The 24,346-nt window shown below is 38.0% G+C and overlaps 1 protein-coding gene across 1 annotated transcript in view; it reads left to right on the plus strand.

The window, feature by feature from the left end:
- Dscam4 (Down syndrome cell adhesion molecule 4) overlaps positions 1-24,346 on the plus strand; it is a 250,674-nt gene that overhangs the window by 194,929 nt on the left and 31,399 nt on the right. Inside the window, exons 6-13 of the mRNA XM_072304740.1 lie at positions 13,719-13,868; positions 14,680-14,800; positions 16,633-16,811; positions 18,511-18,783; positions 19,796-19,940; positions 21,342-21,493; positions 22,827-22,937; positions 23,563-23,724. Of these exons, the coding sequence (XP_072160841.1) occupies positions 13,719-13,868; positions 14,680-14,800; positions 16,633-16,811; positions 18,511-18,783; positions 19,796-19,940; positions 21,342-21,493; positions 22,827-22,937; positions 23,563-23,724 (1,293 nt within the window). The remainder of the gene's footprint in view (positions 1-13,718; positions 13,869-14,679; positions 14,801-16,632; positions 16,812-18,510; positions 18,784-19,795; positions 19,941-21,341; positions 21,494-22,826; positions 22,938-23,562; positions 23,725-24,346) is intronic.

Consider the following 24,346-nt stretch of genomic DNA (forward strand, 5'->3'; position numbering starts at 1 on the left):
CAGTGGTTCAAGTGTTACATTGTAATCGGTTTCATATTGTAAGGGGGGGGGGGGGGGTGCTCAGGTGGCTGGGTAGAGCTGAGGAACAAGCCGGTTTGTAGAGTATTTTTTGGGTAGGGATATGTATATTATTCACAACAAAACACACTTTTACAACAACTACTTCTGACTTCAACAACTACTTCAAACTTCAACAACTATTTCAAACTTCAACTACTTCTTCAAACTTCAACTACTTACGCGTAGGGCTGCGGGCCTCTTGTATGAACGTTAGACCCCGGCACGTCGATTGATCAGCTGTTTTATAGCAGCGGACGAGGCGACCCATGGCCAAGACCGAATATTGGGCCCAATATTCGGCCCCGAGAAAGCTCGCCTCGCGCCGCTACCCAAAACAAGCTGAGCAAGAATGTGCCGGAACAGAGGTCGCAAACTCTACGCGTGAAGCCAGAGTTTGACCAAAATGGGTCCGTACATGAGATGTACGGCCCCGTTTCACATATTAAATATCGTTCGCTAATGGTCGATTTTTATCGATTTTCTTTGTTGACGACATATGCGATAAACTCAGTCGTTGCCATTGCCCAGTGAAGTCAACGTGTGAACGTGTCTCTTCTTTATCCTTTTTCGCTTCCTCCGCTTTCCACACCACACTGAGCTTTATAACATGCTCCCCTTAATTATGTTGGCTGCATGTTATGCAGTAAACTATGTCTTGGAATTTTTTGAATCTGAAACGGTTCCCACCCCTTTGAATGATTCCCTGAGTGTTGCCCCGATCCGCGGTATGTTGCGGGGTTTCCATGCCGAAGAGGCATTTGGTGGCCCGTCAGTTAACACCCAATCTGCGTTCCGTTTGCTCCCTGCACTTGGCCAATCCGGAGGCCAACGGCATTTACTACTTGCAGCAGGTGTGTCCCGATTTTGGGGCTCTGCTGCATGAGTTGTGTAAGGCCGGCCCAAAGACATAAAGACGGAGTGCTCGTATCTAAAAGCACGGGGAAAAAGTGAAGTCTGGTTTGGCGCTGGGTGCTTGTGTGAGTGTGTAAATGAGCGCGGGAATCCATGGCGGCAAACGGAAATTTGATTTGAACTTGTCCTCTTGATTTTTCCGCATTTCTTCTTCGAAACGTATTTTAAATGCCTAAAACGAATATATTAAGAAAGTTGGGACTGCGTCCTATTATAATACACCTACTTTTGCTCGGTAACAGGCAGTAATCTCAGATAAAGTTAGTTTTTCTTCTGCTCATGGTGGTTCTGCAGGTTCAAACAGGCCGTTACAGTTCTAGATGAACGTTACTCCCAAATGAAATTAATCGGTCGACGACGGACCAAAACTAACCTAAAGTTAAAAAAATATGAGTGGGTAAGTGAATTTGGGCAAAAATCAACCTAGAATACTTTGTTTCCGCAATTTTATTTAGTTCCCGCCCTACATTTGAATTTCAAACTTGTCCCGATTTCGCCGCCAATCCTCTAGCCAATCGTAGAGGTGGTTGAAAAGAAGCTTCATTTTTTGCTTTTAGCCCTCCGTCTTTATGTCTTCGGGCCGGCCTTCGCGAGGGCGGGAGGCGGCGGATTGTTCGGAGTGTCCGGTACGAAGATTTCGACCATTCATGGAGGGGGGAGGAGCGGATCGAGATTTTGACTTTCGTTTTGGGCCGGGACGTTGACCGCGATGTGATTGCTTTAAATTTGTATGGGGTGGAGGAACTACCTCCTCCCTATTAGCGGTTTCGTAAACAATTATGTTTGTTTTGTAAATAGTGTAAATTGTGTCCTACAATGTTTGTGGATGAGGAACGACTCTGACTCCCGGGTAATTTGTTTATTGTTGTTCTTCTTTAATTTTTTGATCGTGATTTTGATCAAAAATTCCGTATGTAATTTTTGAAATACTGATACTTTATTATTGTTTTCTAGTAATACAGATATTATGATCGAAATTATATTTAATTCAGCAAGTAATTTATTGGCAATTTTCAAATTTTTGTCTCTATTTGACAAAACCCAATCCGGGAGGGGGGAGGGGGGGTATCACTGTAAGTGAAACGCCGTGGTTGTGTCAATTCTAAATTTCCACCCTTCAGAATCCTGCGAGCCGTTAACGAAATCAAATCACTTTGGTCGAAGGTACAGACTTACTCAGCCTTGAACCGCGAGACGGCAATTCTCAGTCCGTAGCCGAGCTACAGTTTTGAACCGCGAAGTCACTGAAGGAATTCGGTGACGGCTATTCACAGTCCGCAACTGAGCTGCACTATCGGGGGCGAACTATTTTTCGCTGTAGTCTACAGAGCAAAAAGGGTGTTAAAAATGAAGAATTCACAGTTTTTCTTTGTAGATATCCATTTGACATTCGAGCAAATTAAATGGATGCAGTGCTCATTGCGCTGAAATTGCCCTGACCGCAGGGCGCTTTTCTAATACCCACGTATTAGAGCTATCTAATACCCATGTATTCTATTAGAGCTCTCTAATACCCACGTATTAGAGCTTTCCCGCTTGTTTTTCTACTCGTTTTAAGACATTTAAGACTTTACAATATGGATCAAAATTACTTGGTAAACGTAATAGATGCTGCCCAAACTCAAGGGTACATCATTATCTTCTCTCCTGTTATTGATTTTGGCTGCATCCACACAAATTAATTGATAGCAATAGCTATCTAGCAATAGCATCTAGCAATAGCTTCTATGTTTACCTTTCAACAGAATACTTGACCACCCACATATTATCATATTATTATTTCGCTACATTATTTTTCCGTGACCTGTGAGTAAAATACCTGAGACCCAATTACTAGGTAATGGGGAAAATAATTTGAGAAAATCACCTTTGACTTTTGACCTACTAATAATGAACTTTTATACCTACATTACTTTCTAAATCTAAAAAATCTTAAGTTTGACTTTTATGCATTCACAGAGAATATCTTATTTTTCTCTTTTTTAACGTTTACCTATTTAATAATTATTGTCATTCTTCACATGTCAACATTCTATGTGCAATGCTCTATACTACTCTCCAAATGCCCTCTGGACACTAAGACCCAAATCCCTATAATACCCACAAACCTGCACCCGAATATGATCTAAGATTTTTTCTTTCGTTCACCAATTTCCGGAAAAGTCAATTTCCAATGGAGAGCAAGTTTTTTTGTTAATTTTTCGACGATTTTCCTGTTCTAAAGAGTTCAGAAATTTCCCGAAATCTTTTTTGGGTCTGCCTTGATGTGTTAAGAGTCACTGTACTCAAATTGGACCTCCACTTGTTTCTGATCCCTCCCCCATCCACCCCAGTTTTCTAGAAGATTCGATTATTCCGACAGGGGTGTAAAAATGCTTTCCCGGATTGTACCCACTTCTAGGGAAATTTAAAGAATTTTTCACATGCGTTATAAATTGATTCTCACGTAATAAAAGTTGAAAAACTCGAATATGGAATCAGGAATTTGCTATCCGTCACCATTGTTCTGAGAATGTTGAGCATCATCGAGAAAATGAGTACTTTTGGGAATATTCTATGTTTTTGAGACCGTTACACCCTGCCTAGTATACGTAAAATGTAACTCATACGCATAAGATATATCTTTCGGATGTATTTTGAGTAGCTGAGTTCGAAAATGACCTCGACTCTTCTCTATCACCCTCCAGTTACCTAGAAAGCCTCTTATTCCCGGGAAAATAATAAGCGTATTTAACTTTTTTTCGTGGATGCAGTTTTTATTTTATAAAGGCTGGACGCGTGAGAAACATTCTTTTGAATTTCAGGATGCTAAATCTAAATATGATCTTTTTTCCCCATTGCCTTCCATTTTTCGGGAAAAGTCGATTTTGGTCTTAATACACTGTCATAGTGGGCTTGAACAGTTCAAAATACGAAAACGTAAGAAGGTTCAGAATATCGCTTACCCTCAATGCCTTTGCACTGCACATAATTCAATAACAATAAATAGGTCAAGACCTTTCAATCACACAAGATCATCTTCATTACATTTTCCCACGAAACTATATCACAAGTTAATACATACCAAATAAAACCTACAGAAGAATAACGCTTCCATGGGTCCAGAAAAATGTATTAAAAAAATGCGGCATTAATGACAAAAATACGTCAAATTTACGCGTTTTTTCGGGAAAAAGTGGCTCTTCTGGAAAACTGAGAGGTGATGGGCAAAAATGTAGAGGCCACATTTGAACTCAGCGGCTGAAAGTACATCGGAAGGGATGTATCTTGTACTTGAGAACAATTTTACGGTTACATTTTGCAGGGGGCAACAGTCCCAAAAATGGCAAAAAGTGCAATTTTCCGGGAAATTCGGCTTTTCCGGAAAATTCGAGGGTGATGGGAAAAAATCGAGGTCATTTCCAAATTCATCGCCTCAAAATAAATAAGGATCACCTTACGTCGTATCGAGGGTACTTGTGTCATTTTGTTTGTTTGTGATATACTATAGTAATGCGATGAAATTTATGAATGAAATGAAATTGCTGTCACGGGTCTACTTTTGGTCACGCAGGGATGATGATAGTATCAAATTAAACGACTTAGGGGTACTTTTCCAGATCCGTCCAACAAGGCAAATCTTTGATTTCCGTTTCTTCAAGCTTCTTAGAACGAAATGATCTTAACGGATCTAGTAGCAACCGAATCACATGGCATTGAAAAAATCAGCCCCTTGCCACAATGAGCAATGGTAATGGTCCAAACCGGAACCCTTTCTCTCATTTTGTTCAAAAGTTATAGACACTTTTCAGTTACTCTAGTCCCACTCTGTATATACTTCCGTTACCATAAAACTGAACTATTTATGTAGTAGCAGATCATCTCTTGACACAACATTTATTTTCCTCAACGTTACAAAAAATTGCCGAGAACGCTTTTTTTGTCTCCGCCGTTATGGGTCCAATTTTTCTTGGAGGGGGGGGGGGGGTTTAAGCACCGATGGCACGAGTTTTCGTTGCGTGCATTACGGGGGACGAGGACATTCCGCAGTGCACTCACTCATTTAATTCGCAGATTTTCTTTTTTTAATAAAGAAAAGATACGCTTGAACGAAGATCACCATGTTCAACAACGATAAATGCACTAGTTTTGGACAGCGGTAAAAATGGATATGACGACACTTTCAAAAGTAGACGCGAATAACTGTTATTTCCTATATCGCGATCACACATTGAACTCCAAAATTTACAAAGTTTATAAATCGGAGGAATACTGACTGTGAGTGGGACTCCTGGGCCCTCGCGAGAGGGTAATGTGGTGTAGCGTCTTACGTCTACGGGATTTAGACGAACCTTGACAGTCAGCTGTTAGGTTATGTTTTTATAGGTAATCCACACGTAGCAGTGGCGAGGCGCGATGATCGATTATCGAATTTTACTTTTTGAACGTATGGTAACGAATCGATTAATAAGGTGTTCGCTGCGAACACCCTGTTTATAGATCGATTTCATAGTGGTAGATTAATCGATACATCGCAATGCACGCCACGCCATTATTGCTGACACGTGTACATCGTTGATGAAATGTGGTGCTCCGTGATTGGTCGAAAGTCCTCTGTAGTGATGGCGATTCTTCGACTGAGACTCGATTCTCCCGGATCGATCTGAATCGGCTAGGGAGAATCGATCCGATTCAAAGATCGGGTCAAAAGAATCGATCTCTCAAAAGATCGATCCAACGATCCGATCTTTCCCGCCGATCTGAAATTTCAAAATTAGCCAATAATATACGCTTTTTATCATGTGACAATTCTGAATCGATTCAAGATCGTCACGTGACGATCTTTTATGGCATTGTGGATCGAGTTTGTAAACAAAACGAATGATGGAAAAATATAAATAATTTGTCTGATAACAGTTGATTACAGAATAGTAATTAGAGTGTGGAGATTTTTGATTGAAATCGATCGTATCCAGTATTTCCATTTTTCTCCGATGGAATCGTGATATCACGATCCGATCCAGCCGGTCCGATCCACACGCATCATCACGTGACATAGGATCGTTCTCTTGCCGATCCGATCTTTTGTGAGTAGGCAAAAAGAGGTGGAAAAAATCGGAGAAGATCGGGACGCAAATGAAGGCGAATGGAGAATTTGCACGCAATTTTTTTATTGCTTCATCTGAAAGTGCCTAATGGGCTGAGTTCGCAATATTTTTCATAATTTTTTTCTGACATGGGAAATTGGAGAAAAATTGATTTAAAAGTGAGAAAATGCGCCGCCTTGTAACGTCATCTGGCGGCATTTCCCATTTAAACACATGTATTTTAGCAGAATCGGTTATTTTGTCAAATCTCCTCTAATAATCGCTCAATTTATGAATCAAGGGTATCTTCGTGTTCAGTTCACTCAGAGGATTCCACTTAAACAGGAAATTCATCAAATTTCAGACCCTTGCAAATTCTCCAATGATAAGCTCTCAGGAGATATGTATGTTTGTATAGAATCTTCCTCATTTTCAATCAAGTTGTTAACTTCCGGGAGAAAAGAAACTCAAAAGTTAGGAATATTAGAAACCGATTCTTTCGATTCGATTCCAGGTGAAATGAATCGATCCACGCGAAAGATTGTCGTAAAAGAATCTATTCGATCTTTTGGTCTCGGAGAATTGCTAGCTGCCATCAGCTGCGTTATCAGCTGCGTTATCAGCTGCGGTTATATAACAAGCCCCTGTGGCGTTTAAACCCCATTACCGATTTAGTGACAATATGGGTTTTGATATCGATGGTAAAACAACGAGATCAAATATCACGATTTCCGCTCGCGAAGAGCCTCTCAAAAAAGGGGCCCTTATCCTCTTTGACCAGTCGATTCGGCCATTGAAATTGAATCGATGTTTAAATGGAATTTTGTGATGATGACGCAAAACTCAAAAAAAAAAAAAAAAAAAAAAAAAAAAAAAAAAAAAAAAAAAAAAAAAAAAAAAAAAATCATTCTGAATAATATAAAGGAATAGGTAATTGAGGCGTTAGGTGCAGAAAGGTATTTCTTGGTTACGGTGTCTCAAAATCTTCTCTGCTAATTAACATTTTAGAGAGGAGACTGTTCAGTGAAGTTTCTGAAAATTTTCGTTTTTAGCATCGTAAAATTATGAAAAAGTTCAGTAAAAGTTTCGACGAATTTCACACAATTTGCTTTAATTATAATGGATGAAACGTTCGCGGAGATACTGCGACACCGCGTGCAAAAATTCCTTTCCTGCGCCCAGCGCTACAATTCCAGAGTTGTTGAGTCATTTCTTAATTCTTCATTAATTTGCCAGCTCCGGCCATCGAAAGTTCACATCAAGCGAGTTTTACGCACTTTCAGGGTGTACGAGAGAATTAATTATTGTATCCATTTTCCGCGATGAAATGAAACAGCTGATTTTCTGTCGCACACTCATCGCGAGTAAATTTGTCAGGCGAGGATTCAGATAATCAAAAGGTCAGCGGGGCGATTATTGAAATTTCTTGTTTGTCGGGACGACATAGATGACATAGGTTAAAAGGCGGAGCGTGATTGGTCGGCTATGTCTTATTGCTGCTTTATCGTGCCTTTGTCAGGTGGAATGATCGACATACTGTCGGAAACTTAAGAGGTGCCGTTAGCTTGTCGATCATTCCACCTGACAAAGGCACGACAAAGCAGCGATAAGACATAGCCGACCAATCACGCTCCACCTTTTAACCTATGTCATCTATGTCGTCCCGACAAACAAGAAATTTCAATCAGGTGTCCCTGACGTTAGCAACAGAGGAGCCCAACCCCTCTGGACTGCCTCACCTGGCACCCAAGCCCAAGGAGCCGAACCATCAGGGGGCTGAAGAACTTTCTACACCAAACACTTTGGGGGCTTCACACTAAACGCAACACCAAACACACCAAACACAACTAACACATCAAACACCAAACACATCAAACATATCAAACTCACCAAACACAGAAAACACATCAAACACATGGAACACACAAAACACAGCAAACACCCCGAACACATCAAACAGATCAAACACCAAACGCACCAAACACACCAAACTCACCAAACACAAAGAACACATCGAACACATGAACCGCACCTTTTTTTTAGCATCTGCGTGTCCATTTTCAATTATTAATTTAAAATAGCTTTGAAAGTACTATTTGACATTTCAGGAATGCAATGAGAAAGAGTCATTTTTTTCTTATTTATTTATGAAACACATTGCGTAATAAATTTCTTATGTGACAATCTAGTGTAATACATAATGTAAGGGTCAATCATTCCAAGAAATTTTGTACTTATAATTTTTATGAGTTTGGTTGGAAATCTTAAGCGGAAAAGTATACAATTACATACATTTCTTCTTGTTTTTATTTTTATTTTATTTTATTTATTTTTTTTTTTTGATGAAAATATAAAAAGCAGTTCGGTAAATGTCAATTGAATTTTGCTTAACGTCATGTGAAATGACTAAGCATCAAACTAATGACGTATTTCAGATAAAATGAATAATGATTTGACTCCTGTACTTCTTAGACTCCTAAAAATAATTTGGAAGATCATTTAAAGAAATAACGAATTCTCATCATTCATCTGGGCTGAGATATCAATTTTATTCCCCAAGATAATTCATTTCCTTTGACCTGTCCGATTGTGTTTTGTTTGATTTGAATTGATATTTCAACATGCACAGACGCTTCTTTTATTCGCGTATTAAAATGATCAATTTATCGAAATTTTGTTCGAAAACAAACCTTAAGATCTTGATAGTTTATTCCGCATAACCCAATTCTCAGCTGGACTGAATTTTGCAATGCAGATTTTTTTGACTTTTTTCATCAACAGCATACGCGTCCATAATTTCCCTATGCAGACAAGAGATCTGATAAAAAAAAATAAAAAAAAAAAACCAAGAATAGCATATGTAGTTGTTCACCGCAAAATGTTTTCCAGATTAATTCTCTTTATACTGAGGAAAGGGTAGTAAAGGGCAAAAATTACTTTTGAGAGAACGCGTAGACCTTGAGTCAGGTTGATAATAAAATTGAAGATGAAATAGAGGAAATCAGGAAACCACCGATTGTTTGATTTCCACTTCTCCACTCCGTGGGATGATGAGTAGTGACTTCATCCTTATGTCAACTTTATACTTTTAACTATTTATTCCCAAGGCCAAAAAAGTCTTCAATTTTGCTCCGTATTTTTGTTTCTTAAACTACTTACATCATTAATCTTTCCTGTGAACTTACTCCAAAAATATAGTTTCACTAATAAAAATTTTGGCTTAAAAATGTCATTTTTTCCAACGCGGAAACATAATGCTTCGATCTGCAATAATTGAAAAAAGGGGGGGGGGTCAGTTCGAGCCTTACGTAATTTTTAGAGGGGGGGGGGGGGAAGGGATTCCTTACGGTGCTGCACAAGGAGGTGTATGGGGGTCTAAAAATGGGAAAAAGGTCTTACGTAATTTATACTAAAGGATGTTAACTGTACTGTACACCATGTTAAATTAATTTCTGTCTGGGGTCTGCTTTTTCCTTTAAGAAAAAACAAGTTTTATGGAGCCCTTTTCAATTACGTGCATCAAAATGCAACCCTCACTCTTAATTTTTGAAAAAAATAATCCTTCAATTCCCTACGCGGCATTTATAAATATGTTAAATGCATTAATAAGTAACATCCAAGTCGACGCGAACCGGATTTCACATTAGCGTGGCGAGCACTTTGCCGCTTAGCAGTGCAAGTTGATCCAAACCTGAGGCGAATTTGCCGGTGCATAAGCCAAATGGACGTATTTCTACCAAACAGACCTATGTGAAGGTGAGAAATATGGGGTGTGCTCGTTAGTTCTCTGGCCGTATGAGTGAATGAGAATAATAAAGCGCCAGTGACGTCAGTGGCAACGAACGAGGGTAAGCTCGAGGGCGCGGCAGCGGGACATCGTCGTCGGGGCACTTTAACTCATGAGCCCTGTCTACAACGCTCTCTTGCCATGCCCGCGGCTCATGAGTTCCGCATTCTGTTGGCACATAGGTCTGTTTGATAGAATGTAAAATCCTCCTTTTCCAATTCTTCAAAAGGAATCACGCCCACTTTTACATTGCTTCTTATGCAGCTTTTTAGAGCACACCCCTTATTTCTCACCTCCACATAGGTCTGTTTGGTAGAAATACGTCCAATTCAGGCATCGGGCCGATGACTCCCACATTCAGCGTGTGATTGCGGCGTGAATTTGTTTTGTGCTTCCAATTAAATCCAGAGAAACTTTCAAACAGATTCAACCAACAATTTTTCATTAAAAAAATAAAATGGCGGCGAAAATTTTGAAACGTCGCATGGCGCCTGTAATACATTGGCCGGAAGGTGACGATGTATCATTACAATCCTTCAGCGCAACCGCTTGTTTGAACGTGCGTATGCTTGGAGACTTAAACGAAAGAGTAGAAAAGTAGATATAAAAATTATTGTATATCGTCGCCGCAAGTTACCGGGTCGAAAACACACTAGGAAATCGTTCTCTTTCATTCAATATTTCTCTCCTTCAACCCCCACTACCGATCCCCCCCCCCTTCCACCCTAGTTTATCGTCTCGAGGAGCTCGGTGCACCGAAAATATTTTTAAATAATAAAAACCGCAAATTCCACACTACATAAAGGAAAGTCGTATCGTCGTCGTCGGTGGCCATGAGCGTTTTGCAGCAAAACTGTTATGATCCGAGGAGATAAAGCGATAAAATTGATATCCGTGTGTTTGCACTAATTGCAAGCAAAGAAAAAAAATCAGAATAGGATATCATTATATTCAAAAACATGAAACCGTAATAATGAGCGAACATTCTTGGTTGGTTATGTGTCGCCAACTGCGAGACAAATTTTATTCTTTACTGAGAAAAGCAGTTGTTTCCTGAGCAAAATGTTACAATTATTTCAATGCTTAGTTCGACTAAAATGGACGACGGTTGTTTGGCTAGCAGTAACGTCAATCACAGCATAAAACCCGCTCGATTTCCCGATCTTTGAGTACACAACGCCTTGATACAACTATTCGTGTTCCGCGGATGTCCGTGTTGCTTACCGAAAAATTGAAGGCGTTTTGGTTTTCGTCGCGCTCACAGCTTTGATGAATGACACCACCGCGCCTCGCCGGCCGCGAGGAGTTTGTGAGCGAGGTAAAGTTTATTTTCATTGATAGAGTCCACGTCAAATGCGTTCATGCACTTTTGGACTGCGACAGAAGATCCGCCATCTTGTTTCTTGCGTAAACTGAACATGTAAAATTAACGTCAGACGATCTTCTGTCGCAACCTAGTAGTGCGTAAACTTATTTGGCGTTGACTCTAGCGTAGTAAGGCAAATAGACTTATTGAAGGTGTAGCAAAGAGAAAATAAAAGCCCCAGTTAAATACAAGAGTGCGGGGCCGTCTGAACGCCTGCGTTTTATTTTCATAAGTCACCCGACGAACACTCTTTATTTAATGGGAAAGAACACGCTTATTATTTCCCGCGGGAAATTTATTTCTTCAATTTTAGCAGATTTGCCCGTTAGAAATATGTCCACGGCGGGTTGAAGATGTGGCGTTTTTAAATTGCATTATGTATACCTAAGTAGACTTTTGCAAAAAAAAAATCGGCTTAGTTCAAAACCAATGTAAACCATATCCGTTTCCGGGTTAAAAAGCGCGGGAAAAAATAGCGGGAATTTATTAGCTGTATGCATTTCTGTTTCCGAGTAAAAAATCGCGGAAATTTTAAATCTGTGTGCATTTCCGTTTTCGGGTAAGAAAACGCGGGAGAAAAGAGCGGGAATTCAATTATCTGTATGCAGTTCCGTTTCCGTGTAAAAAAGCGCGGGAGAAAAGAGCGGGAATTTTAAATCTATGTGCATTTCCGTTTACGGGTAAAAAAGCGCGGGAGAAAATAACGGAAATTTCATATCTGTGTGCAATCCGTTTCCGGGTAAAAAAGCGCGGGAGGAAATAGCGGGGATTTTTCATCTGTGCGCTTTTCTGTATCCGGGTTGTACGCATTTCCGTTTCCGGGTGAACAGTGTTGCCAGCTTCACTCAACCAGAGATGGACATTTTTTTTAAAAAAATTTCCGGCGGTTTTTTTTTGTCAAACTGGGAACTTATGAAATGAACCACTCTCGACCAATCACAATGCCTAGTTCAGAATTTGCCGTGAAATTCCTATCATTTGGAATTTTGAATAAATGACATTTTTTTAACCAAATCAGTAATCACGCAAAAGAAGAGGAAGAAGAAGATGTAAATAAAGATGGAGACCACGTGTGTTTTGTTTATAGTTATTTTAATTATATTAAAATTGCATGTGATGTGATGTGAGCGAGAATTCGTCGCATTCATGGCTGTAGCTCCTAGTAGCTCCTGTTGCGCTATGATACAAGATCCTCTGCCTCTCTCTGAACTTGACAGCGTCTCAAGTTTTGAACTGACTGCCGACTGGCTTCTCCTAGCCTTCTCCGTCAAGCCTTTGAACCTGTGGTATTGTAGACTTCATCCTGTGCTTTTGTTCGGTCCAATGCATAGTTTTAGAGGTGTCGTCAGCTAAGTTGACAGTTGTTTACTTTCGGTTTGCAGGCGTTTTCGCGTCAGTACTATCCACATTAAAACATCTGACTCTCTCAGAAGCAAGAACACAAGCTTAGATAAGTTTTTAAATACTTTCAAACCTTGTAATACTTTAATTTTTAGCCACACAGAAATCACAACCACAAAAAAGTCGCAAATCATAACTGATAAGTATTTTTTTACGACACGATCATGAGACTGATGTTTTCAGTGTGGATTGTAGCGAACGCCGCTTTGTTCAGAAGCCCAAATTCGTCGTTAGCGCTTGCAAACCAAAAGTAAACAACCGTCAACTTAGCTGACGACACCTCTAAGTTAACTTTAGATACGGTGGCCCAAGTATTTGTGGTTGATCAGCTGCCGAAGTCTGCTCCAACTCAAGTTAATTCAATGGGCGTACCTAACTACCACCTGCACAGTGTCTGCCAACTTTGTCAGGAGAGGCGATATTGGTGAAAAATTGGGTTAGGTAAACACAGAATTCAAAGCGGCATGACCAACTTTGTTTAAAGTAACTAAATGCAGTGGACGCACAGGTGGTAAGGCAGGATGTTGGAGTTTTTTAGCCAATAAGCGTTAAAAATTCAGTTTAACGCTAATATCTCAATTCAGACGCAAAAATCTCACACACAAGCACAATTCCCCTTCCAAGAGATACGCTGTTTGGTGCAACATTAGTAACAACCATTCAGCGAAACGATCTCTCCGAGCTTGGTAGCAAGAACACGACTGCAGTTGCCTTCCTGAATGGTTGTTTCTAGTGTCGCACCAAACAGCATATCTCTTTGATGGAAAATTGTGCTTATGTGTGAGCTTTTTCCCTCTGTATTGAAGTATCAGCTTTAAGCTGAATCTTTAACGCATAGTAGTCACTTAACTGTGATGGCCTCTCTCAATGTATTGGACTTAATGATGTCTAACGAACAGACATAGAGGTCAAATTTGCACAGTCCTTTAGGTACTACAACACCTTTAAAGCTCCAACTTACGCAGGAGTCATTTATGAACATCACAGCTCAATTCTTCGTATCGTCAAGTTTCTCGCAAAATTCTACTCACACATAATTGATAAATCACCAATCCACCATCCTTACCACAAATCTAACCTCTTATATTTTTTCATACACTTTCATCTACATTATTTGTGATTACAGGAGGCAAGTATGCAGTGTTGGACTCTGGAGAGATTTATATCTTCAATGCTGGGCCAGGAGATGGCTACAAAAATTTTGTCTGTCGAACCGTTCATCGACTTACTGGCGAAACACAGTCAAGTGTGTATCCTGGGAGAATCATCATCACAGGTAGGTAATGAGCATAAATATTAACAAAAAAACTTATAGAAAGGTGCGTTCATAAAACATGTAATGCTCTTCCGGTTGGAGGAGAGCGTTTCGCTATTTTTTTTCACATGTCAAAGAATTGAGGAAAAACAAGGATGAAAAAACAGGAAACAAGGCTATAAATACACAATTTATGAACCCGAGATGTTTCGACTCAAAACTGAGTCATTTTCAGTCGGAAATGAAATATGAGAGAGACCAATTATGTGCCGTGCTAAATTAGATGCAACGTTTTTCTTTACATTCATGGGTTGAACAGATAGAAAATTAATGTAATGACCATAATTTTTTATCTGTTCAACCCATGAATGTAAAGAAAAACGCTGCATCTAATTTAGCACGGCGCATAACTGGTCTCTCTCATATTTCATTTCTGACTGAAAATGACTTAGGTTTGAGTCGAAACGTCTCGGGTTCATAAATTGTGTATTTTTAGCCTTGTTTCCTGTTTTTTCATCCTTGTTTTTCCACTCTTATCATTGTCTTGGGCTGCTCTTAAAAATTTGTATCTAAAGAATAGAGGTCGACATCACAAAAGCCTTACAAGGATTGAAGGATATTGATAAATCCAAAATTACAAGTTTATTATTTTTTGAACAGCTCTAAATGTCAGTAGGTACATTAGTTAATAAAAAACCCAGTAAAACAGCAGATTTTTTTGATAGATTTCCTCTAGAAATTGAAGAAAATAAAAATTTAAAAAAGATTGTAACCTTGTCGAAGCATATATTCTCATTCTGTCAAAATCTCACAATTTTGTCGTATTTTCCAGAGCCAAAGGAGAGCGTCCAGCCAACAATATCGGTAGAAAAACATGCAAAAAAACAAGTAAAGTTGGGTGAGGATGTCACGCTACCGTGTGTTGCTCAAGCCTATCCAATCCCATCATACAGGTACGTATTTGCAAACATACCAATTCAAGAAATGCACTGAAGCTCAATGTAACAGTATAAATACTTCATCAATATGATATCAGCTCTTAGCTTTCATCGTACATTTTGAGAAGAACTGTAGACTAACAGCCGGTAAAAGGCCTTAAGATGATTCAATGGGCGCCATATTTTGTGTCAGAACGGCATGCGATATATCGCATCAATTTGTTCCATTTTTTCAGCCACTCGTCATTTTTCTCCAATTTTGAGATCGCAATTCTGTTGTCAGGAGACTAAAGCACTCACTTACCAATTTTAACAAAGAAATTCAACGTAATAAAGGCGTGGATTTTTTAGAGAGAAAACATTGCATTCGATACTGATATCGAAACTGCACTCGAATGCGATATTTTCTCTCTAAAAAAACCATGCCTTTATTACGTTGAATTTCTTTGTTAAAATTGGTGAGTGCTTTGGTATCTTGACAACAGAATTGCCATCTAAAAATTGGAGAAAATCGACGAGTAGCTGAAAAAATGGAGCCAATTGATTCGATATATCGCATGCCGTTCTGACACAAAATATGGCGTCCATCAAATTACCTTAAGGTCTTTTGACAGCCAAAATGAGGTAATGGAAACTTTCAGGGTAAACGGATCATAGTTTTTATCAGGAAATAAGACTAGCACCCTCATGGGTACCGAAAAAGGTATTGAGGACGGATAATGCATATGTAAGTAGGAAGGAAACTATAATAATCTTGTCATAAAAGAGGGTCTCTAAAAGATGTTTGGCTTTTTAGATGACAATCCAGTAAATATTTCTACACATATTATAAAAAGTTGAGCGACCTTTCAACGCTAATTAAATGCACTTACTGACTGAATAATAAATATCTGCAAAGCATCTCTCAGTAAATTTTGCGGCTCCAAAAGAAAGAAATGGGGGAAAGAAAACAGTAGAAAGAGTCGCATTATATACCTGTCTGAATTGGCTGATGCTGCACCACAAGACCCATTTTTCTTGTATCCACTAAGTGTCTAATCAGGTTCTCTCAGAGGCCCTTCATGCTGCTGTCTAAAGTAAAAATTGTGTATCTCCTTTCACAGTTTTTCAATTATTCCCTGATAAAATGCTATTTTACCATAGAGAAAAAAAAGGAGGTGTTTGCGTTTCGGGCATCTTGGAATTTTTTTAATGACGTAGGTCGGTATGGCGACTTTTATCATCGATTTTCTTGGAAATGGTGTAGTTTATGGAAAAAATGCATTCAACCTAAAGTGTTTAAAATTATATCAAGAGTTGATTTAAGCAAAAAAATCGGATGTTATGGTCTGTGTTTCATACTTAGAATTCCGGAGTTTGCTGACCAGGTTGTACCGACCTAAGTCACAGGGTACACAACCCTCAAGATGCAAACACATTCTTTATTTTTCTCTATGCTATTGGACAAGAGTTCTAACAATTGTTCATCCTACATTTTTTCAAGACGAGTGTAGTGTACCATCAGGGACTTAAAATTGAAAAATGAAGCTTTATGCCAATTAGGTGTTTCTTTTATAGATCAGTACAAATTGAAGAAACATACCAAACTTACGATATGTTGGAGTTTTTTAACGCACTTTGGCAAAAAACTCCCAACATATTGTAAGTTTTGTATGTTGCTGTCGTACGGCTCGTGCGTCCTTCGCAATCAGTTTGTGTAAAACTTACAATCAAGTCTCGGTGTTTTTGCAATGGACCGCAGCATGGGCTACTGTATTTTTCAAAATTTTAGACTTAAATTCAGCAAAATCTTCCAGTGTTAAACCATTATACATCCAATGAACTGAATCTGAACGCTTTGCTTTCAGATGGTTCAAAGAAGAAAAGGACCAGCTAGTGCCTTTACGCTATAACGATAGAATTTATATCCTGGCAGCCGGATTACTGAGAATCAACAAGGTGCGCTTAGATGACCGGGGAAAATACATTTGTTGGGTTAACAACACTGCTGGAGAGGACACCGTTCAGATGATTCTCTCTGTATCTTGTGAGTAATTTTTCCTTCAAGGAATCTCCTAATCGCTTTCTCCCTTTTTTTAAGAAGAATGTACTGTTTACAATTAAAATATTTATGAATTATATTTATAATTTTATGTTGACATAGAACATGAATTGAATCCTTGAGGAACATTGTTTCTACAGTGTTGCATTCAACTAGCAAAATGAAAAAATTCAAGGAAGGAACTAAACCTTGTTCCCATAGTGCTTACCTTTCCCATTTCATTGCGAAGATACCGTAACTGCTATCTACTCAGTTCAGGTGTATGGGAAGGGTAAACTTGTTTTAAAAGGAGATTTACAAAGTTTGTATGAATGTGGGGTTAAAGTAAGTAGATAAAAAAATTAAGCCACCGAAAATAATATATATATAAACTGAGAAAACTTATTTCATGTTACAATATTAAGGGTAAATTTTTTATCATTCAAGTATAAACCAGGACATTTTTCAAAAACTTGAGAAAATTTGATAAAATTTCAAAAGTAAGATTTTTTTTGAACAACCCATATATTGAAGTGAGTTAAATAGAATTGCAACAAGTTGTATTTGGGGAAAAAAATGAGTTGAGAATATGTAGATTTGAATTCAACCAGTCATAAATTTTCCTCTGTTAAAAATTCTAAGTTGAGAAACACCATTTTAAATTTGAAAATATTTGTGAAACTTTAGGAAAATAGAATTTCAAACCTCTTTTTCTCAGTTCAAACTTGATGTAAGGGGGTGCATCCCCGCTAAACTTTGTTCAGGTGCTCCATCAAAAGTTATTGTGCCGTCTGTTTTTTGGAAAGAAAGTAAAAAAAATCAGGTGTCTACAAGTCCGGAATTTTTGGAAAGTCCGGGAGTACTGATTCTTTAAGGGCGGTCCGGAAGTACTGGAAAAGTGCGGAACTTCTGCAGAAGGTCCGGAATTTTTTTCATTTTTTGTCGCAACTTGGGCGAGAAATTTAAATTTTTAGAATTTCTCGATTTTCGTCAACTGGAGGTAGGTACTAAAATACTGAATTTTCCTGTGGAGAAGGTACTAAATTTCTGAGGAATGTACTGAATAAGCACTGTTAAAGTACTGATTTTTGGTTAGCTTGTTTTAGTAGACATCCTGAAAATCCCAGGATTTCTCATTACTTAGAGGTATTCTTCTGTACCTGTGTTTAAAAATTGGAATTCTAAACTGTTGGTAAATTTACTTGTTTTCATAGTCAGGTAACTTAAATCCTATCAGGCAGAATCACTCTGCGCAAATTTTTCAATATCATATATGGATGGCCAAAGTGCAAAATCACGCATCTCCGTTTGCAACGTTCCATACTTCCATTTACTTTTCTTACTATGTTTCATACTTTGTTTTTTCAGCGGAAAACTAGTCAACTTAATGTCCTAAAAACTTCCTTGATTTTTTTTCCGGCATTAGACGAATATTTTGTAGAAATTTCAAGTTACATAGTTGATTTGTTTCTCTCTGAAAAAAGAGGATATGTGTAGGAGTAGAAATTTTGAAAAACAGCAATGGAGAGGCGTTGTTTTGTCCTTTAGCCATCGATAAGTGAGCAAAAGAGTAAGCCCTTTCATCAAATTTGTGTTGTTCTCATAATAATATCATACTCTTCATCCTTGCTGAGTCAGGTGAACAGAGTTCTCTAAGTCTTAAAAAGTACGATCGACTTCATTCCAGTTTTCTGTTTGATTTCAGCTCCACTGCGAGTATTAATGCAGCCACAGTTTTCGGTGGTCGATGTTGGCAAAGAGGCTTCATTCCAGTGCATCATTAGTGGTTTTCCTTCGGATCGTGTTTCATGGTACTACAACGGAAGACCGTTAGTCAATAGCGGAAGAGTTCACATCAGTTCAGATCCTGAGAGGTTAATCGTTTCCCTCCTGACGAAAGAAGATCATGGAATTTATCAGTGTTTTGTTAACAATGATTGGGACATGGCCACCGGGACGGCGCAGTTGCAACTAGGAGGTAAGTCATATGTAACAAACTCCTTGACCAATTAAATTACAGATACCTCAGTGGGTTGATTCTTGAAATTGATAGACAGAACGATAGACAAAAGAAAAACGGAGCGATCCTTTTGGTTGAAATGGGTGGTTAATATAGACTAAGGGGGAAAATGTTGGACTAACTTTTTGGTCCTTCGTGAGTTGACATTAGTTAGTCTATTATTTACCTCCTCCGACCATTTCAACCACTTGCTTCCACCAATAGAATCAATCCATTTTCTCTTTGTATTCTTTGTCAATACGTAGCTTGGTCTATCAATTTCAAAAATCAGCCTGCTGATTTGGTGTTGACTTAGAACATTGTTTTTAGCTTCATTCTACAGTACATTGGTGTAACTGCAGGAACGCTTGTCTCGTTCTTGGTGTTTCATAGTCTCTGCGCTCATTTTATTTTATCAAAGGAAAACAAACCAAACGCTGTTGCTTGGAATTTTGCAGATTACTTTGAGTACAAAATAAAAATCAGAGTTTCCAAGTAATGATGTTGAGTTATTTTTCCATTTAAAAAATAAATTTTAACGGAAATCTGCAATGTTGCAAACTCAAATATATGTTCCTGCTGCTTCACCATTGAATAGTGCTCTACCTACTTTGTGCATCATGCACAAAGTGCCTGGAAAATTAGGTTTTGGTGGGAAAAAAAGGACGTTGCATGAAACATCATGCCTGTAAAATTGATACAGCTTTGATTTCCGAAGGAACCTTGCATAATTTCCTGTTGATTTGTATAAAGTTTCATGACTTTTTAAGAATTGGACGTGACGCGTAATTTTAAAGGAAAATAATTGGGTAAAATTTAATACTGTACATATATAAGCATTTTTAAAATAAAAGAAAAAGCTGCACAGTTATGGAAACACTGTAATCGCGATGGTTCCTTCTTGCTACTTGCTAAATGCAATCCATTTCATAATCCTCTTAGCAAATACGTAATTTTAATTTAATCACAAGAATTTGTTTTATGTGTGCAGATGCAAGTCCAGAACTAATACACTGGTTTTCCGAACAAACCCTTCAACCTGGCCCTCCTGTTTCCTTGAAATGTGTTGCCACCGGAAATCCTCCGCCTCAGTTCATTTGGACTTTGGACGGATTCCCTCTTCCGGACTCCACAAGGTATATAGGTTGATGAATAAAATATGGAATAATTTGATTCTATTTATCAGGCTGTTCGCATGCTTGAAACATGTTGAAAATGGAGGAATGCGAGATAATAAAATTCTACGAAGAAGTGCCCAGAAAACGCATGAAGGATCTTGTTGATTTTTTCCATGGCTTTAATTTTTACGAAAACGGAAAAAAAAATCTTTTTTGCTAAAATATTATATAGAATTGTCCAGAAAATGGATGAAGAAGCCTATTGATCATTTTAATTTTTTTTTTGGAATGATTTGATTCTATTTATCAGGCTGTTCGCATGCTTGAAAAATGTTGAAAATGGAGGAATACAAGATGATAAAATTCTACAAGAAATGCCCAGAAAATGCATGATGGATCTTGTTGATTTTTTACACGGCTTTAATTTTTACGAAAATGGGGGAAAAAAATCTTTTTTGCACAAATATTACATATAATTGTCCAGAAAATGGATGGAGAAGCCTTTTGATCATTTTAATTTTTTTTTTTGGAAAGTTGTTTATGTGACAAACCTGATCAGAAAATTTGAAAGTCCTTCTCAAAATTAGTTTTCTTGTTTGTCTGTACATCTGTGATCAAAAAACTTCTAGAAATGATATAAATTTGAGTAAAAAAAAAGAACGGAAAGAGTCCAGGTATTTTTCCTGAAATCTATATATTTGCCAGTCGTTAAAAGCATAGTATCCAAGAGTTTTTATCGTAAAATTTTAGGTTTTACGAAGGTCGTCCAGAAAGTAAATTTACCGATTCAATATCTCCTAAACTAAGATAGGTAGAGAAAATCTGTAAAGAAAGTTATAAAGCCACTACTCTGGGCTCTCCAATGTGCTATAGATTTTTAAATTTGGCTTGATAGAACTCTAGAAAAAAGGGTTTATTTGAACCCACCTCCTCTCCCCACAGGTCCAAAATTTTACAGAGCTTCATTTGCATAAGAGCCACTGTGTCTATTGCTCATGGCTAAAAAGTGGCTTAGAGGTGGTTGAAACACATGTAAAACATAAGTAAGGACATTTTCCAACAAACAAGTAGCAGGACTTTTGCGAATGAAACTCCGTAAAATTTTAGACCCGTGCGGAGAGGAGGTGGGTTCAGAAAAACCCACCTTTCTGGAGCTTTATCAAGCCTTTAAAAACCTATAGTGCGTTAGAGAGTCCAGAGTAGTGGCTTTTTAACGCTTTTCACAAATTTTCTTTGTCTATCTTATTTTAGGAGATATTGAACAGGTAAACTTACTTTCTTGACGACCCTTGTAGATTTTTGCCATGTTTCAAACGTTTTAAGTTAATGAAATATCTCGCCAAGCATCTGCGGTTTTAGGCATTGATACTTCTTTTTTTTAAGTTTGTTCATTATTTTCTTTGCTGTGGCACTTTTCAGATTTCTTGTCGGACAGTATGTTACGGTTCATGATGATGTCATCAGTCATGTTAATATTTCAAGTGTCAAGGAAGAGGATGGTGGAGAGTATTCATGCTCTGCCCGAAATTCAGTGGCAACTGTCTCACACAGCGCCAGGATCAACGTTTATGGTAAAATTTAGTTGTCTTAAAACTAGTGTCCAAGAGAAATCAGATGCAAAAATCTTGCATCAAAAATTCTCACCAATTTTTATTTTTTAATTCTGTGACAAACACAGAGCTCAGTCAAAGGTACAGATGAACTTCATTTTCCAATTAGGAACTACAATATCTGACTGTTTTGTAAAAGCCTTTACCTGCTTACGGAAACTAACGGCACAAATGCTGTCTCTAAAGTGAGCTGGAAATTGTCGTTTGTAATTGCAAAATGTAGCTCGATCACTCGTCGTTTATGGTAAAAAGTTGTTTTAAAACTAGTGTCCAAGAGAAATCAGATGCAAAAATCTTGCATAAAAAATTCCCACCAATTTTTATCTTTTAAGTCTGTGACAAACACAGAGCTCAGTCAAAGGTACAGATGAACTTCATTTTCCAATCAGGAACTGCAATATCTTGACTCTTTTGTAAAAGCCTTTACCTGCTTACGGAAATTAACAGCACAAATGCTGTCTCTAAAGTGAGCTGGAAATTGTTGTTCGTAATTGCAAAATGTAGCCCGATCACTCGTCCGGGTAGGGCAGGCGTGTGAAAGTAAGATTTGGCAAATTGGACTACCTTTTATAATTAGGGACTTTAATGTCTGACTCATTTGTAAAATCACTTATGTACTTAGAGAAACTCTCGGAATATGCATTGTTTCTTAATCGAGCCAGTAATTGTATTTCCGAATGACAAAATTTAGTCCCATTCTTAAGTGGTAAAAGTCAAAAGGAAAAAAAGAAGGTTGTCATTTTTTAAATTGGTGGGAAATCTCGCATAAAATTGATGAGAAAAACATAAAAAGTCAGCAAGTGAGTGGGTGAAAACTTGGAACAATCTGCAACCCTGGGCTCATTTGTAAAATATGATATCCGTCAATTTAAATCGAGAAATCTGGCTTTTAGATCAATATTATTGCTATTAGCCTATCTGTAGTACGTATTTACTACGTATTAAAGAACAATCTTGCTACTTATTCAAATTGCGATGCCGAGGTGTCTATAAACTGAAAAATTTGAAGAATAGAAAAAATTTAAAAATTGGAAGGGAAAAAAAAGAAAAGTCAGGAAATTAAATGACGAAGATTATAATTATTTCCTTTCGCTCAATTTGTTTCTCTATCCTGAAAGTCTTCGCAATAAGAAATAATTAACACTCTTAAACAGAAGACTTATCTAGATGATGGCTTTTTTGCCTCGATTTCCCTTTTTGCTTGAAATTTCCCGGAAATCATTTGATGCTATGAACTTGTTTTCATCTGTAGTTTCTTTCAGTACTTTTTTCCTTAAAATTTTGAAATTTTCAGGGCTTCCATTCATAAGAGTCATGCCGAGAGTGACAGCAGTTGCCGGAAGTAATTTAATAATTAAGTGTCCTGTGGCTGGCTACCCAATCGAGTCAGTAATCTGGGAGCAGGGTGAGTTTTTCACCATGTTTACTTTTTTATTTTTTTATTTTACAAAGCATACATAAAGCCACTATAAAGTGGGCTATTGTAATAATCGGAAATAAGTATGCAAGGAAGAAAATCACAGGCGTTTCTATGGCTAGCAAGATTCTTAAAGTTCAAACATAGTGGAAGAAGAAACAGCAAATAAAGCAAATCAGGAAATATAGGGACTGAAAGTAGTGAACTATCAATACTTTAAGGAATGAAAGAACATCAAGTCTAGAAGTTAAACAGAGGGGATAATCAGAGAGATTTTGAAAAGACTCAGCCAAAAGAAAGGATTTCAAGAGTGTGAAAAATTGGCTGATCTCTGAGTTTTTAAAGTTGAATAGCGGGAATATCTAATTGAGTTCTAAACAATTTCAAATCATGTCTTTTTAACCATCTGGCATACTTTTAATTGTCAGGGAATTTTACTTAAATATGTCAGGGAATTTTATTTTCTAAATTCTGCGGCAACCCTTTATCTAAAACCTCAGCGTAAGATACTGAGTTCACCAATCGGCAAGAGCTCTTTCAGAAAGTCAATTCAAATCTCTATCAATTTTTATTTCGTAAGTTTCAAACTTCTTTGTTTTTCACTAATTTCTAGATGGCTCTGTTCTTCCCATGAATCGTCGACAAAGGGTCTACTCAAATGGAACACTGGTGATTGAACAAGTGCAGAGATCGTCTGATGCAGGGATGTACACTTGCCAAGCTCAAAACCGCCAAAAATACACTGCACGGCGAGACGTTGAAATTCAGGTTTTAGGTGAGTGGCAAAAATGGCAATTGAGGACACCGCACCAAGAACAGCCTATAGGCGTATAGGTAGTTATTACGCCCATCTGCTTTTCGGATTCTACGCACCCTGGACTATGCTATGGTAGCGATAGAATATAGATAGGTAACGGCTCGAGGTCGAAAAACCTTTTTTTTCCGAGTTGAGTCAGGCCTCTGGATCGATGGGTGCAAGAACAACCTATAAACAGGCTTATGAACTTAAGGGCCTATAAGGTGCTAGTCACCCCTTTCTTTACTCACTATCGATATTCTTTCATTTTGCGTTAATTATGCGTGATTAAAATGATTTATACTTCATATTGCCACCAAAATGACTGTTGGACGTAATAATGGCCTATAAACCACTTTTTTCAATTAAATATATTAGAGTGTAAACCCAAAATGTATCGCAAAATCTACCCGGCATCCTTCAATAGAAGGGTTAGGTCGCCCAAAAACACCAAAACAGGGTACCTGCCTAGGAAAGTCTGCGCAGTACATCAAAAACAAAACTTTAAATGGGTTTTTTTTCTTAAAATGCGGTTTCCAGTTATAGGCTGTTTTTGGTGCGGTGTCCTCAATTTCTATGTTGGAAAGAGGGCCCAGCAGAA

The sequence above is a fragment of the Bemisia tabaci genome, chromosome 9 (genome assembly GCF_918797505.1).
Source record: "Bemisia tabaci chromosome 9, PGI_BMITA_v3".
Classification (NCBI taxonomy): domain Eukaryota; kingdom Metazoa; phylum Arthropoda; class Insecta; order Hemiptera; family Aleyrodidae; genus Bemisia; species Bemisia tabaci.